The 18,355-nt window shown below is 33.5% G+C and overlaps 2 protein-coding genes across 6 annotated transcripts in view; one reads left to right on the top strand and one right to left on the bottom strand.

The window, feature by feature from the left end:
• FAM13C (family with sequence similarity 13 member C) overlaps positions 1–3,350 on the top strand; it is a 143,869-nt gene extending 140,519 nt beyond the window's left edge. For all 5 annotated transcript variants that reach the window (XM_032312412.1, XM_032312411.1, XM_032312410.1 and 2 more), the window contains one exon: positions 1,761–3,350. In XM_032312412.1, coding sequence (XP_032168303.1) covers positions 1,761–1,884 — 124 coding nt within the window. In that variant the 3' untranslated portion in view covers positions 1,885–3,350. The remainder of the gene's footprint in view (positions 1–1,760) is intronic.
• PHYHIPL (phytanoyl-CoA 2-hydroxylase interacting protein like) overlaps positions 3,155–18,355 on the bottom strand; it is an 89,907-nt gene continuing 74,706 nt past the window's right edge. Inside the window, 3 exon segments of the mRNA XM_032312413.1 lie at positions 3,155–4,408; positions 12,863–12,980; positions 16,782–16,956. Coding sequence (XP_032168304.1) covers positions 3,874–4,408; positions 12,863–12,980; positions 16,782–16,956 — 828 coding nt within the window. The 3' untranslated portion in view covers positions 3,155–3,873.

Genomic DNA, 18,355 nt, shown 5'->3' with positions numbered 1-18,355 from the left:
AGTGGTACTTGACATACCTTTTGAAGTTAGTGATGTTCTATGTTCATATCTACTTCAGATATGCCTGTATTTGACTGAGGTTGTATGCCCTCTTGTGGTGTATACTTAAAGTAAATGCCCAAGTGGTGGTATATCACAATTAAAATCAAAGGGTTGAATGGTTAGGAAATACAGACCTTAATCTTGTTATCCTAAGAAAGGATAACAAGGCCTAATCCTGTCCATAAGGTAAAATAACCATGCAAATGTATTACTAAAAATTTTAAGTCACTGTAAATGTTCTTGGTAATATTTGCCAAGCAAGAGGAATAATTACGTAGATATGACATTAATAGTTATAAGTCAGGAACTGTACCAAGCACATTAGCATGTTTTACATAATGGGAAAATTGCTTCAGGAAATATGTTGCAAATTTTTTCATTCTGGCCAATACACTCTTGCTTATTAGCCAAAATGGAATATGCAGGACCAAGGAAAATTTGCATGATGCGTTACTGGTGTTTTCTGATAAATTAGACCATTTTTTTGCTCAGATATGTTTATATTAATTAAGGTAGTATTTAGAGGCTCTGTTAAAAGTTTGGTCCATAATACAGAATGTACTGTTCTGAGTTCTGTACTAGAAATTTAAGGACAGCATATAGTGGTGCATCACAAGTAGATAACTCCATTCTTAGGAAGTCTTTATAGATTCACACTTTTTAAAAAATTTATGAGAGATAGATCTTTTATCAGTACTGGGAAAATAGAAGGGAATATAGGTAAAACATTACAAGTGCTTGCTATTTACCGACGTTCGGCCACACTAATATTAGTATTTGTGTTTATATTCAGTAGCAACTGTGGTGTTTCAACCGTTTTCCACCCCTTGTATTTCAAAGTCATGACTGAGAATGTTCTAAAAGCAATAGGTAATCTTAGCAACCAAGGAAACAAGATCCTTCTAAGATCCTGAAGTAATTACTACTAGATAACATATCCTGGCAACGTATTTTTATGGAAAGGAAATGGTTTTAACTCCAGACGTTACCCAAACATTCTTCAAAGTAATTGGCAAGAACATATAGTAGTTAGAATGTATATGCATAAAATATGCATTGCCCGATGTCTGGCCTTAGAATTAGTGTGCAAAGAGAACCACTACAATTCAGACTCATATAAATTCAATCCATGAACCTCTCCCTGATTCTATTACACATTAGCAGAGATGGGTAAAAAAAAAAAAAAAAAAAAAAAGAGATGGGTATTATAATTAAAACTTGGAAATATTTCACGTTTATAAGGTAACCATTTAGCTTTCCCCCCCATCACCACAAATTTATAAATTATTTCACTTAATTTATGCAGTTTTTAGGTTGTGTTTTTAACAACTCTCATTGTAAGGGCTGAACATTCTTCAGAGGCATGAACTGTGGTACGAGTAATAGGAGAATAACTGGACTAAGAATGCCTTGAGAGTTCTGGTTTCTGTTTTGTTTTTGTTTTTTCTTTTAACTTGCTCCATTGTTGTATGTCTATGCAGTGGACCATATATTTGCAAAACGCCCATGACATTCAAGTTCTCAAAGGGTACTTTTATACAAAAACCTAATGACACATGGAGGAGGGAGTGAGTGAAGGTGGAAGGGAAGGTAAAAAAGACATGATGCAAAAACCAAGTGGAAACTTCTACTCTGTACTTTCTCATGTAAAAATTATAAAAGGATTTTTAATGACTTGATTTATTATGTGCTAATAGACAGTATTTTCTGTTTTGCAGAAGTCCACAAAAGGAAGATAGGATACCAATGGCAGATGAGTACTATGAATACAAGCACATAAAAGCCAAACTGAGACTACTGGAAGTCCTCATCAGCAAGCAAGATACGGCCAAAACAATCTGAGGTTCAGGAAATGTTTGTGCTCACTTTCAACCAAGATATGGTCAAGTTTATTTTTCTCTGCCATTCTTGCTAAGTAGTTTTGATATATTGACAATTGGAAGCACTTTAGAGGTAGTATTAGTTATTTTTAGGAAGAGATGGTAAGTGTATCAATGACGAAGGAGGATTTAAATGGGGGGAAATATAGCAACTAACAGTATAATTGGAAAAAAATTTCAGTCTCCTCCATGCTGAGCAGAAAATGCACAGTCATTTGAATTATTTCAACAAACATTTAATATATTTTTTTTTTATCAAATCTAAGTAATACTTGTCCAATGGGCCACTTATTAGGGAAAGTCTATTTAGTGTCCAGTGTTTGGAAAAGAGCATGATTTTTAAAAAATCAGTAAGAGGAGGAGAAGAAACTCTTCTTTTTTATGTAGGAAGGAATACAGCTAGTAAGAATGTAATTTATTTGAAACTTCTAATAGATTTTTAAATGATAAAAAAAATCTACCTTGCCCTTAAGTCCACTAGGCTATTCAGTAAAGCATACTAGAATGTGTCACTGCTAATTTTTTATTTCTATATAAAAATAGCACATTATTTTATCTGTTATTTGAAATTTTACATTTCTGGTTACCAAAGTTCATTCTGATAGCATGTACTTTGTGAATTATCTTTGTCTATAATTGACAGATGTTTATATTAAAATATTGTATTAAAATTTGAAAATAGGTATTTTGGATAGATCTGTGGTCTGCAGTATATAATCTAATGTGATCATAGTTATGACTGCTAATCTCTTTGTTTACTATAAGAGTATATAACTATTTTTCCATTGGGAATATGCATTTTTCTTAATGTTCCAAGGTCTATATATACTTTGTAAAGTCACAAAGCTTTCTCATGAGTTGTAGGTATTCTTCGTTCTGTACAAAATGAAAGGTTTGGAAATTGTTAAGACACCTTGGAAAAGAAGCCAGAAGGTTTTATTTGCTTCATCAACTTTGCTGCATATAGTTTTGTGTTATTTTGTACTAAAACACACATTTATTATTTTTGCCTTTGTAAAAATAAGTAAAAGGTCAACATTTTCTCTCTTGTACCCAACCATGTTTGTATTTCTGTTTTCTGTAATGTTTAAGCATGATGTTGAACAAATTCACATTTTCATATAGTTTGGATGGGAAGAATACTGACTTTGAAAGAAGCAGAGTATTTCAGAGGCTTATTGTTTTCTCTGTATTTACCTGATATTTTATAACTTTTATGAATCAGAATGATGTCCTTCATAAATTTGTTTAATTGAAGTCATCTACTTGTAACAGGACAGATACACAACTATTTGAAGTTTACAAACTACATCTTTGATAAGGGAAATGGTTTCATGACATGTATACAATTGCTATTAAAATGTAACTATATATTCTATATGATTGTAAATATTTTATACAATACAAATAAAATATTTTTCTATTATATTTATTATGTTGAAACACAATAGTTGTTTGCTGTTAGCTAATATAAATAACATAAATAACACTGTCAAACAACAAGTTGGAAGTGCTGACAATTCTAGGCTTCAGGATTTAACTCATGCTGCAATTACACCCTTTCATGCGGTTTGGAGTTATCCCAATATTTGTTCAGTAGATTAAAATGAATGCATATTTAAACACCATTTATAAGCCGTTATTCTGTATTTTGCTAAAGCAGTTTATATAATTGTTTTGTTATGTTTGGCATAAGGAAAAATAAAAACATTGCAGCATCTAGGCAATAAAGTGTCAGAGGAGAACTTTCATCATTGAAAGTAATGGGAAGGGCAGGGAATAGGAAACACTAAAACGGCTCTGGATGAAATTTGAAAAATGGCAATTTGCTTTTGGTGATAGCGGCATGTGCATGCTTCAGTGGAAAACATCTGATGATGAAAATGGACAACAGAGGATCAATGCTCTTAGGGGAAGAAGAGGGACTGGGTAAGAATAAGAAAAGTGGGCATTAACGTCCAACACTGATATTACAGGTTTTGCAGCTGGGATCTTTCTTTGCATTTGCAGTAGACAAACTCATGAGCTGATGACCAGTGATTTCTGCTACAGTGCCCAGAGAAAGATCCACAGGGTCAGTATAAATGACTTCTAAAATGACATCCTGGGCATGGTGGTAAACCAGCACCCCATCTTCTTCCGTGCAGGTCAAAAATTTATTATCCTTGGAATTTAGTTGAGGAAGGCGCTGCTTACAAAATTCATCTCCTGGTGATCCCACAGGGGCAATAACAAGAATCACATAATGATAAGCAGTGTACATACAGTAGAAGTCCCCAAAGTATAAGTTAGTATTGGGGTTAAAAAGTTTTTCTGCTGCAATCTCAAACCTGTATCTTCCATAAGGTGAATCCTGGGGTGGCTTCCCAGTATTGAATTCAGTGCTGCAGCTGAAGAAGATGCCTTCTAATTTACCACTGATTGGAGAGCCATGGCTACCACTGTTATCCTTGACAGATGGTTGCATAGCATTCCCATGATGTTCTCTGCAAGAGAAAAGACAAGGTCACTTCTTGATCTAATAGTAGTTAAGCTATTGATTTACATGTAGATTTGACTGGTGATAGGCCCAAAAGTCTGAATGCTCATCCAGCTATAAGATCAAACAGAATCCACCTTTTGACCTACTTTACTTTTTGTATTTTAATGCAAGGATGTTCTTCTACAAACCTTGGCGTTCCTTACATAATAAATTTCCTGGCCAGAGAAACCTACTGGGTTTCAGAAGTGGCTCTCTGAAGAGAAACCGGACTAAGAGTATTGGTTAAAAAATTGAATGTTTCTTTAAAGCATGCCAGAATTTAGTCCCAATATAGTGCTGTTTGTGTATATACATTGGTACAAAAGTGTCTTGTTTTGTTTTATGTTTGTGTGTTTTTCCTAGGTATGTTTTACCAATCAAGTCCCCTTTCCTGCATTTTTCTTACATCAGAGCTGGTTATTCTCCCTTTACCATCTCCCCAGATCTATTCTCCATCCTTTTTGCCTTCCACTGTGGGTTGGTTCATCTTTGTCCTTTGGTTCCTTCCATTTCAGTTCTGTTTACGGGAGACACCATCAGATCTAGGGGAGGAGGAAGTAAAGCCTTGAGTCTGCTGTCTTCTACTTCCTCCAATGCTTCAGAGCCTTGTAATACTGGTGTGGCTGGATTTGTATGTATTATATGTTTCTACTTCTCCTAGTGGGTGTCTACTATTCCCCTTCCTAAGAGTAGTAAAACCTTTCAACTCTTGATAGTTCCTGGTTGCTTTAGCATCTTTTATTAGTTGCCTTTAACTCTGTCTATAACTTTATAAATGGTGCTTTAGTCAAATTTTCTCCAGAACTCCCACTAAATGTCCCCTTCTTGCTGGGTCTTTGACCAGCATTACTTGGAATGAAAATTACAACCTACCACACAGGCATGAGAAGGTTCTCCCAGTTGCATGCTTCTAAAAGAGTCTGTGGGTCAGTGAGGTATGCCCAGGGTCCCTCCTACCTTTAGAATAGCAATGAGTCTTAAATTCTAGTGCCTAAGAACTACCAAGGAAGCTTATTAAAAATGCAGATTCAAGGGAAGACAAAGCAACTCACACAGTAGAGGACACTGGATAAATAAGAGATGTATGAATATTCTGGATTAGACCCCATAATTTTATTCTTACTCTTCCTCCTTTCCTTCTGATGTTCCAAAATTATTTCCAGTATCATTCCTTCTTTTTTCAAACATTTCTTTTATAAAATACAATGGTCCAAAATCTTTGGGATGCAGCAAAAGAGGTTCTATGGTGGAAGTTTATACAGGTCTACCTTGAGAAGCAAGAAAAAGTCTCAAACAATCTTACTTTACTAAGTAAGCAAGCTAGAAAAAGAACAAACAAAACCCAAACCCAGCAAAGGAATAATAAAGATCAGAGTAGAAATAAATGATATGGAAACTAAAATAAAAATAGAACAGATCAATTAAACCAGGAGCTGGTTCCTTGAACAGATCAACAAAATTGATAAAACTCTAGCCAGGTCCACTTAAAAAAAAAAAAAAAAAAAAAAAAAAAAAGGAGCAAGCGAGCGAGAAAGGACCCAAATGCACAAAATTGCTAATAAAGGAGGAGAAATAACAACCAACACTACAGAAATACAAATAACTGTAACAGATCCTAAATGCCAATAAACTGGATAACTTGGAAGAAATGGATAAATTCCTGGAAACCTATAATCTACCAAAACTAAAGTAGGAAGAAATAGAAAATTTGAACAGATTGATTGCCAGCAATGAAGTTGAATTGGTAATCAAAAAAACTCTCAAAAAAACAAAAGTCCAGGACCAGACAGCTTCACAGGCAAATTCTAGTAAACATTAAGATAAGAGTTAATATCCATTCTTAAACTATTACAAAAAAATACAAGAGGAAGGAAAACTTATAAATTAATTCTATGAGGCCAGTATCACTCTGATACCAAAACCAGATAAAGACACCACGAAAAAAGAGAATTACAGGCCAACATCACTCATGATAGATGCAAAAATCCTCAATAAAATATTAGCAAACCAATAATCCATTAAAAAATATACACCACAATCAAATGGGATTTATTTCCAAGATGCAAGGGTAGTTTAACATTCACAAAACAATCCAAACGATAACAGCAATAAGAGAAAGGATAAGAGCCATATGATCATATCAATAGATGCAGAAAAAATATCTGACAAAGTACAACATCCATTCATGATAAAACCATCAACAAAGTAGATTTAGAGGAAACATACCTCAACATAACAAAGACCTAATATGAAAAACCCACAGACAACATCATATTCAATGGGCAAAATCTTGGAGTTTTTCCCTAAGGTCAAGAACAAGACAGGGATGTCCACTCTCACCACTTTTATTCAACATAGTACTAGATATCCTAGCCAAAGCAATCAACATAAAGAAAGAAAATGTATCCGAATTGGTAAGGAAGAAGTAAAACTCTCATTGTATGCAGATGACATGTTACTGTATATAAAACCCTTAAAGACCACCAAAAAACTACTAGAACAAATGAATTCAGTAAAATCACAAGATACAAAGTCAAGGTACAGAAATCCATTTGTTCCTCTATACTAATAATGCAGTAGCAGAAAGAGAAATTAAGAAAACAATCCCATTTACATACACCAAAACCAATAAAATATCTAGGTATAAACTCAGCCAAGAAGGTGAAAGACCTGTACTCCAAAAACTATAAGACCATGATGAAAAAAATTCAAGATGACATAAAGAAATAGACATTACATGCTTATGAGCTGGAAGAACAAATACTGTAAAAATGTCTATACTACCCAAAGTGATCTACACATTTCATGCAATCCCTATCAAAATAGCAATAGCATCTGTCACAGAACTAGAACAAACAATCTCAAAATTTGCATGGAATCACAAAAGACCTTGAATAGCCAAAGCAATCTTGGAAAAGAAAAACAAAGCTGGAAGTATCACAATTCAAGATTTCTAGTTATATTATAAAGCAGTAGTAGTTTAAACAGTATGGTATTGGCATAAAATAAATAAAATATACAATAAAATATTAAAATATACAATAAAATATAAAATAGATAAAATATAAAAAATAGACATGCAAATCAATGGAACAGAATTGAAAACCCAGAAATAAATGCATAATTATATGGATTAATCTTATTTTTGACAAAGGAAGAAAGAATATCCAATGGGAAAAAGGTAGTCTCTTCAACAAATGATGCTGAGAAACTACACGCAAAAGAATGAAACTGGACCACTTTCTTACACCATACACAAAAGTAAACTCAAAATGGACTAAAGACCTAAATGTGAGATTTGAAACCATAAAAATCCTAGAAGAGAGCACAGGCAGTAATTTCTCTCACATCAGCCACAGAAACATTTTTCTAGATATGTCTCTTGAGGCAACAGAAACAAAAGCAAAAATAAAGTTTTGGGACTACATCAAAATAAAAAGCTTCTGCTCAGTGAAGGAAACAATCAACAAAATGAACAGCAACATATGAAATGGGAGAAAATATTTGCAAATGACATTATCTGATTAGTATTACCTGATTAGTGTCCAATATATATAAATAACTTCTATAACTCAAAACCAAAAACCCCAAATAATCCAATTAAAAATGAGCACAAGAAATAAACAAACATTTCTCCAAAGAAGGTATCCAGATGGCCAACAAACACATGAAAAGATGCTCAACATCACTAATTAAATAAATGCAAATCAAAACTACAATATTACCTCATACCTGTCAGAATGACTAAAATCAACAACACAAGAAACCAGTGTTGGCAAGGATGTAGAAAAAGGAACCCTCTTGCACTTTTGGTGGAACTGCAAACTGGTATAGCCACTGTAGAAAACAGTAGGAAAGTTCCTCAAAAAATAAAATAGGTCTACCCCATGATCCAGGGATTTCACTACTAGATATTTACCCAAACAATACAAAACCCTAATTCAAAGGAATACAAGCACCCCTGTTTATTGCAGTATTATTTATAATCACTTAATTATGGAAGCAGCTAAAGTGTCCATTGACAGAGGAATGGATAAAGATGATGTGAGATTATATATATATATATATATATATATATATAGTGGCATATTCAGCCAAAGAAAAGCATGAAATCTTACTATTTGCAACAACATGGATAAAGTTAGAGTATAATACTTAGTGAAATAAGTCAGTCAGAGAAAGACAAATACCATATGATTTCATTCATATGTGGAATTTAAGAAGCAAACGAGCAAAGGAAAAAAAAGAGAGAGAGAGACAAACTAAGAAGCAGGCTCTTAACTATCAAGAACAAATTGATGGCTATCAGAGGGGAGGTTGGTGGGGTGACAGAAGAAATAGGAGGTGGGGACTGAAGAGTACACTTGTCATGATGAATAAAAAAAATAGACAAAAAAACTTCTTTTAGTCATTCTTTTACAGTAGATATGCTGGTGACAAATTCCCCTTAATTTTCCTTCATCTGAGAATGTCTTGATTTCCTTTTATTCTTGAAGGATAAATTTTCACTAGATCCAGGATTCTGAGTTGACAGTTCTCTTTCAGAACTTAAAAATATTGTGTAGCTTCTTTCTGGCTGATATGGTTTCTAATGATGATGTGATTGAAAGACACCATAGATGAGGTATGGTGTTTTTCAGGATTTGCTTCTCTTCAATTTTCAGGAGTTTATGACATGTCTGGGCATGGATTTCTTTGTCTTTATCCTGTTTGGGATTTACTTAGTTTCTTTAATCTTTATATTTATGTCCTTTGCCAAATTTGGGAATATTTCAGCTATTTTTACTTTGAATATTTTATTAGCTCCACCCTTTCCTCCTTTCTGACTCCAATGACATTAGTATTAGATATCAGATCTGCTATAGCCCTACAAGTCTGTGAAGTTGTACTCTTTTTTTATCCCAGTCAATTTTCCGTGACTCGGGGTGGGTAATTTCTTTCTTTCTTTCTTTTTTTTGGGGGGGGGGCGGGTGGGGAGGAGCAGAGGGAAAGGCAAAGAGAATCTGAAGCAAGCTCCATGCTCGGCCTGGAGCAAGGTTCAGTCTCACGACCTGAGCTGAAATCAAGAGTCAGATGCTAACCAACAGCCACCCAGGAGCCCCAGTTTGAGTAATTTCTATTGTTCTATCTTCAAGTTTATGGTTTATTTCCTTTGTCCTCTTCATTTTTTTATTGAGTCTATTCACTGGGTTTTTTACTTATAGTAGTTTTTCAGTTCTATGATATTCATTTAATTCTTTGTATCTTCTATTTTTGTTTCAAGTATATTCGTAATTGCTTATTGAAAAATTTTTACAGTGGCTGTTTGAAATCCTTGTCAGATAGTGCTAAGATTCTGTGTTATGGCACTAATACCTGTTAATCATTTTTTCTCACACATGATTTTTCTGATTCTTGGAATCATGAGTGGATTTCAATAGTATCTTGGACATTCAGAGTATTATGTTATGAAGCTGAGTCTTATTTAAATCAGTACTTTAGCAGACTTCTTTTGACTATGTATCAGCGGAAGAATATCACTTCATTGCTGTTAGGGGAGAATAAACACCAGGATTCACAGTCAGCCTCAAAGACAGGGGGATGACTACTGGGTGAAGTTAAGAGTTAAGTTTCTCGCTAGGCTTCTACTAATATTATCTAGCTTGGAGAGCAAGAAGGTGTCTCAGTACTGCTCCTTATGTGGCTTTCACTGATACTGCAGAGGCAATCCGTATTCCTAGGCTGTAGTGAAAAGTCCTGGTTTTCATTAGGCAATCTGCGATACCACCCAAGTAGGGAGGTTGACAGGTACCACGTTGCCACTGGTGCGAGGGTATAAGTCCAGCTTCCCTATTCAGCTTTCTCTCACACCACCCCAGCAGGGGTTGGAGGAGGAGAAGGTGCTTCCTTGTAGATGGTAGAGGTGGAAATCTGGGTTCCCTACTTGACTCGGCTGGTGAGGGTGGGAATTTTTTTTTTTTTTTTCCCTGATGGTATTTGGCTGAAGTAGGGCAATTATTGTCTAAAAGCTTTCTATTTTCAAGACTATCCCTTTGCTGGTCACTTGGGTAAATAGAGCAAATTTTCTGAGGGTATTTTTCTTAGTTTGTGCCCATTAGCATTTTGGGGTTCTTGGCTTCTTCAGAAATCAGTCAAGAATATAAGAGCTAAAAAGAAAACTCAGGGAACTCATCACTGTATTGTCCCTTGAGTCTCATGGTCCCTAACTGGCTATCTTCTACCTTTCAGTCTTCTTCCACCTTTCAGATTCTTACATTTCTTTTATATATACAATCCAGAGTTTTTAGTTATACTTAATGGGAAAAATAGGGAGAAATGTTTCCACTCCATCTTGTCCTGGATCATAATTCTTACCCTTGTTACAGCTACATTCTCATTAACAAAAACAAAACATTGATATGATATGTGTCCAGCATGCATATACAAGTTCAATTAATGAAACAATAATAGCAGAAAATAGAGAGACAGAAATAAAGAAATATTCACTTAGAAATTTATCTCTAGAGAAAGAGATCAAAATGAACTTAATCCATACGGATTGAGTCAGAACTGACCAAACACTTTTTCATAATTTGTAATGATTTGGAAAGTCTGTAGCTAGTTATGTGAAAGTTTCATTTCTATTCAAGCATTTTATGACATTTTAAATGGATTCTGATAAAGGATGTGGGTCCTGATTAGAATTTGTTACCTAAAAAGGAAAATCAAAGTCATTAAAGCTAATGTCTACTATTTTTTTTAAATAAAGTGTTTTAAAAAAGCAATGTTGAAGAACTGTACCCACCACTTGGGAAATATATTTATTTATATATACTGCATGAAGATATAACTTACATGGATTTTACAACTGTCATGGAAACTCCAATAAAGGTAAATTTCCTTGTTAGTAAATACATCTTTCATACTGGTACACTGGAGTCAATTATACAATATACACAATGACTTTTTCCAGGCAGTTTTTATCATTTCTTTTCTTCTTAGAATTTTTGAAAACAGATGATGCAAATTTCAGTATTCAAAGACCTGAAAATAGTCTAGTTTCTACCCAAAGGGCAGAGAAAATCAGGGAAATACTGACCTCCAGTGGCCACCTAAAATAGACATTGGCAATATTCTAAGAATCTAAAACCTTGTACCAAAGATGTATTATACTGATGTACTTCTTACTTAAAAAAAAAAAAAAAAAAAGATCTTTCTGTTTTCAAAATTTATGTTTAAAGGAAACCTTTTTTGTTTAATATTTTTGATCATTCCCACTCACAATTGACAAACATTAATTTGTGTTACATCTGTTTGTACTATTTAAATTAGGGTAAGGGCATCCCATCATGAAATACATATATAGACTGAAGGGTAAATAACTTACTAGATAAAAGAATTATGGATTAAACTCTGTGTTTATAAGATATTCAAACTTACGGTTTGCAGTATCAAAACATAGGGGAAAAAAAACATGATATTGCAAAGTATTTCATTTGATGAAATCAGATGCCTAAGTTCACCTCTCTCTGATTCCCATTACAGTTTCTACAGCTTGGAGCTGATTAAATCTAAACCCACGATCTTTACTTAAGAAAACTAGAGAAGGAAGAAACAAATAACAACAAAGCTTCCTAATTTTTTCCGTTATAATGCTTTCAACTTAAAATTTAAAGACAGACCAAGGCTGTTAAAATGACAAATTACCGAGATTACTGTGTAAAAGTTTTAGAACCTAGATAGCATTTATCATTTTAAAAACTTTAGTCTTAGCCTTTAAAAAAATACATCTCTCTATTTACTGTCCTAAAATTTTCATCTGCAAATACAAAAGGATTATTAGTATTAAAACTACCAGAAGCATGGATTTCTTTTGAATTCTTGGAAACTGCTTCCCAGTGTAAACACAGGCTATCTTCAAAATACTAACTGAACACTAGAATTCAAAAGTAAACAAAACACCCTGTCCTCAAGAATAATTAATCCAAGATAATGGCTAAAAGATCTCCACTTAATGAAGCCTGAAAAATCACAACTGGTTCACCATATTTCACGAAAGCTACCTCCTCCTCTCCACCCATTTTCAATATCTTAAAGCAATCCACAAGAAAAGAATATTTAGCTGAGTTATTGGGTGGCAGAGGAGTTTGTCATGTCTAAACCATCAGTCTAAACCATGGAGGCTTAAGATCTTCCACTCAAATAGACAGGAACTGTATAATCATCTACAAATGATTATAGACAGGAATGTAAGTGAAGTGAAAAAAAATCCCATAATCTGATTTTTTCTACTAATTAGTCTCGGAAATAAAAAAGTATAACCATTTTGAAAAGAAAACAAAAATTGCTATTTCACAGAACTAGATTCAAGGGAAACCTGAGCCTAGAGCTTGGAATGGCATTTAGTAAAGCAAATCACTATATATATTTTTATCCTTACCGAATATAGTCAAAATATTCTTTGTGTTGGTTACGATAGAAAACAGTAAATTTAAGCATCCGTCCTGCAATCACTTCAGCCTTCTCCAATAGCTGTGTTAGATGAACTTTTGAATAGTCTGAAAATAACAAAAAATTCTCTTACTAAAAATATATTACAGTTATCAACTACATGTTTAATAAATTAGAAATTACTAAAATTTACCTTTAGGAAATTTATCTTAGTGAAAAGGAAATTACATTGAAAAAAAATACATTGTCTTTGACACATTTTTCTTTCTACAAAAAATGTATTTGTTATGGTTTATGGGTTTTTTTTAGGATACACATGCATTCATTTCACTCTTTGAAATGAAAGATTCTGAAACAAAAATGGTAAAGAATGCAGGCTCTGCACAACTCAAGTAATAATATCAATTGGCACCATACTAGCTTTTCTTGAACCAACTGGTAAATCAAATAAAAGAAGCTTCTAACCTGCAATCAATAGCAAATTGAATAGCAATAATAATGTTCATTTAATTTACTCTTTAAATCTATGAGGTTAGTGAGGTAGATTAAATATGACCATTTTATTGATGCAGAAATTGAGGCTCGTCACAGTTTGATTTGCCAAATGTTCATATAGCTAGAAACTAGGCCTCCAGTTTTTAGTTGATGGTTTTCAGGTACAAAGACGCTTGAAAATCTAAAACTTCTCTCCAAGAAATTTGATACTTTCACCAAAACTTCTTGTTTTGAAAATTGAGGACTGTTGTCAAAATCCTCTACACCAAAATCTAAACAAAAATTGTCCATAAAGATTGTAAGACCTTCCAAATAAAAGCAATCTAGCTGAAATGCTCATGACGGCAGAGTTTGTTTATTAACTGCTTCACTGGCTCACATTTATTTAGATTAGAACGTAATGCAGAAGGCATCATGCAAAATTAGATGATCAGGTTAAAAGATCAAAAAGACTATTCTTCCTTTCAAAGAACTCACAGTCTAAATTTACAAATAAATATACATAGTTAAATATATAGCCAACTGTGACTTATAGGGTAAGCACAGAGTTGTATCTTAACATAGACTAGACTAGAAGTAGATTAGTTGGTGGTATTCTATTTTATTTTATATCAATATTTTTCACAGTACATAGTACACAGTATGTGCTCAATAAATGTGGAATGAATTACTATACAGATTAAGGGACAATTTATACAAAAACCTTCTTCAAAATTTATAGATTAAACGTTATTGATAAAGTTTAAGTAAAAGTCTGAATTATTTTGATAATCTGAAACAATAAACTTCAAAAAGCTTAAGTTCCCTTTATATTTTCTCATGGAAATTAAAAATACAGAACAATTTACAGAAAACTATTGTGGCACAGTTAAAAGCTGGAGTTTTGTTATTCACCCAGTAACATTCTTAGTAGAATTATGAGATATAGTTATGTAAAAGGGCAACAGGGTGATCACTCTAAATGAAAGAAGACAAAGACACATAAAAATAAATGTACTCATATGGCTAAACAGATTAAAGAACAGAGTGAATGTATATGCATCTATATACAGATAGGTATTTCTTTCTTTTTTTTTTTTTAAAGATTTTTTTTATTTATTTGTCAGAGAGAGGGAGAGAGAGCAAGCACAGGCAGACAGAATGGCAGGCAGAGGCAGAGGGAGAAGCAGGCTCCCTGCCGAGCAAGGAGCCTGATGTGGGACTCGATCCCAGGACTCTGGGATCATGACCTGAGCCGAAGGCAGCTGCTTAACCAACTGAGCCACCCAGGCGTCCCCAGATGGGTATTTCTGAACTGGAAATGACAAAGGTCTTCCTTAAGCTAAAGAAGAAATAATATTTCACACTTTTTCCTAATGTCAATGGGGATTTTAGCAGGTAAAGTATAGTTCTTTTAACTGGACAAATACTATGACTCTGTTTAGTGCAGTCCTATGGAAAATAGCATGTATTAAAACAATATCAAAAAAGGCTGCGTCTTGTTTATGTGTCTGTCTTAGATTAAGCCTTGCTGGTGGGGTACAATGAAAGTAAATGGAAAGAAATGCAGTTAAAAAAAAAAAAAAAAAGAAAGAAAGAAAACATGATGTAGACTCCAAAGAAATTTGTTTCAGGAAAAAACTGAGGGGATATATTAGCTCCAATATAATATATCAAATATAGGTAGAAGTTATATCATTGAGAATTCTTTATTCACTATTAATGTTACTATTAATCCAATATAAAAATCAGCTGTTTCATTACTGATAACTAAACTATGATTATATTTCATCTAGTTCAAAACGTATTTTTTTCACATTTAGCTTCTCTGACATGAGTCCAACAATAACTGTGTTAAGAAAACACTATTTCATAGTTTAACTGACAGTATTAAATGGTGGATCTTATAATCGGTATCTTACATAGGAAGAAATATGGTACCAGAGAGATACTATTTTCCTTGCTCTCAAAGATTGAAATCTTTAGCAATCAAGGATGTTATAATCATTAGCAACTTCTCCATATATAAAAAGGGTTGAAGATAAAGTCAAAATAACATAGAATTAAAACTTCATCCATTTAACATATCCATAGGAAAAGTTTTACACTTAATCTTTGAGATTAAGAAACAAACACAAGATAGTGAGATAAAGCAGTTACTAAGTATATACTGAGTCTAAAATAAAGCAGGTGTGACGTTATGGGGAGAAAAAAAGCCTGGTTTATCTGAAGGATCCCTCCGATGGAGAAAGTTGCTAAGCAACCTACAATTAGTTGAGGCAAATTGTTTTTAAAACTTTTTCTTCAAGTTCCTTTATGTTGAAAAAAACACTTAGCTGTTCTCCATAAGTTTTTAGAGGAAATAATCGCCTATACAAAGAAGAAATAAAGCTCCATTCTAACAGACAAGGAGAGAATGACAGATGTATTCAGGTAAAGATATCTTTGTATCACTTCAACACCTATTTAAGTGCTCACCAAATATTTCTTTCTTAAATGAATGAATAAACAGATAAATGAATGAGATGAATGGTAACATTTCCAATCTAATGGAATATTAAAGTACAGTTAAAAATCAAAGGGGATGGGGCTCTCCACATTAGATATCTCAATGCCAAATGGCTATGAGGTACTTTCTAACCAACTGAGCCACCCGGGCGCCCCAACCTTCTAATGAAGCAAAGACACACACACACACACACACACACACACACACACACACACACACACACGTGTGTGCAACACTAGTTTAGTTATAGATTTTCAGCACTTGAGTGAAAAATCCAGTAACATTTCTGCTAGGTAAAGTCATTAAGATCTGCATCCATTTCCCTAAGTTAGAGAAAGATGTTCCTGACTTCTTTGTTTAAATTATCTGTTAATTTTTTTTTTTTTTTTTTAACATTTGACAGAGAGAGAGAGAGAGAGAGTGCACAGGCAGGGGGAGCAGCAGGCAGAGGGAGAGGGAGAAGAAGGTTCTCTGCTGAACAGGGAGCCAGAGATGCTGGTCTTGATCCCAGAATTCTGGGATCATGACCTGAGCCGAAGGCATCCACTTAACAGACTGAGCCAACTAGGTGCCTCCAATATCTGTGAAAATTTAAAAAAGAAAAAAAAAAGTTCTCTCTCCCAAAATGAAGTTCAAAATATGTTTTAGTGTATTTTCAAACTGAACCAATTTTCATTTGCAAGGTTTTTACCCTGAAAAATCAAACAATGCAGCAAAGAATTGATTTAATGCCATTACTCAGCTTTTGCTGAGAATCTAAATTCACTCCAACCATATAGCAGTTTGTTCTATTACACAATGCTATTGTAGATGTAAAAATAACCCAATGAAATTCGTATTACCTTATGATTAAAACATATTTTCCTGTAATTAGCTTTTAAGGAACTATTAAATATTTTTCTGTATTTGTACCTAGTTCTCTTACCTGCTGTGCAGAATTCTATAATTTCACTCCATTCAGACACAACATAATCACCATCAACCTGTTTTGAGGCAGTCTGCACTGCTACTGTATATTCAGTTCTTGGGCTCAAAAACCAGTGTCCACGGACAGTCATGGGCAAAGGAACAGCTTTTGCCACCAATTTAGTTGGAACATCCTAAGACAAAAAAGAAAGAAAAACAGGAAAGAAAGAAGGGTGTAGGGAGGGAGAGTGGGAAGAAATAATTTAGCAGTATAACTGAATCAACTGTAAACAATGTGGAGGAACTTATTAAATTCCTTGCTAATAACAGAATTTTCCTCTTTACAGACATTTAACAATTATTATAGTCAAATCTCTATTCTCCAGATATAAAAAATAAGGTCCAATTTGATCAAAAGACATGCCCAAGGTCATACACCTAGTTAATGACATTAATGTATTTAGATTCTTGTTTTCCTGATTCTTGTTCTTCTCGGTACAGTCCTTATATATGCTCCTCAAAATGCAATATCTAATATCAAATAAAACAAAACAAAACTTCCAAAAACCCAGAAACATGACAAATAAAATCAATGATTTTCTATTTTAAAATATATTTGTTTAATTTATACTATCCATTAATTTTACCAGAGTAGCCCATTACTAAATAGTTTATACGTGAAGGGAGAAAACATTTTAAAATAACTATTTTAAGATAAATCAGTTTTATATACAAAAGGGGTAAGATCTGCTTCAGTTGTATTCAAGTATGGACTTTGTGTCACAGAAATGTTTAGGTATTTCCAAACAATGATTAATAAAGTTATTAAACTTGCTAGTTGAATATTTACTACATTTCTAAGACATGGTTTTCTAAGTGTGGATGAGTAAAAGGGGGTTAAATCTTGACCTAATCATCACTTAACGTTAAGTATTTCACAGCTATTTCAAGGAAATATTTCAAAACTGCCTCAAGAAGACAAATGCCAGCCAAGAAAATACCCATACCCAGAAAGCATAATCAAAATTAGAACATGGTTAGAATAACGAAATATCAATCTTGTTCTCTCACACTTATCTGTACATATAATCCTCACTTATCATTAGTGTGTATAACTGCACATTTGGTAAAAGACACAATTTCCAGAAACGATAAGGCAACTCTTCCAAAAAAATTGCCAAGTTAAATTTAGTATCAATATAAAAAAAGGACCAGTTTTCATCCGTGAAAATATTGAAAAAAAAGACAGAATACTGAATAACTATTATTCTTTCTATACTACCTCTGATGTGTATGTCGAGAGATGTATCAGCAAAGATATGTGGTAAGTAGACTGTTATAAGAATAATACCAAAGAGGTGTTAATGGGTCTAAGAAATATAAAGGTTAGTTTTCATTCTCAAATCATAAAATAAAATTGACTACATAAAGCAATGTTCAGCCCTAAAGTATTTTGTAAATACCCTAAAGTTTATAAAGCTTTATCACATTCCTCTCTCAGCAGTTATTATGGGGAAAAATATATGCCTTAATGAAAACTATGCATTGCCTATAGCATACTCTACTGGCTATTTTCTTTTGCTTCTGTGAAAG

This window comes from Mustela erminea, chromosome 14 (genome assembly GCF_009829155.1).
Source record: "Mustela erminea isolate mMusErm1 chromosome 14, mMusErm1.Pri, whole genome shotgun sequence".
Taxonomy (NCBI): domain Eukaryota; kingdom Metazoa; phylum Chordata; class Mammalia; order Carnivora; family Mustelidae; genus Mustela; species Mustela erminea.
The sequence above is the reverse complement of the archived record's forward strand: the minus strand, read 5'-3'. Positions and strand labels throughout refer to the sequence as shown.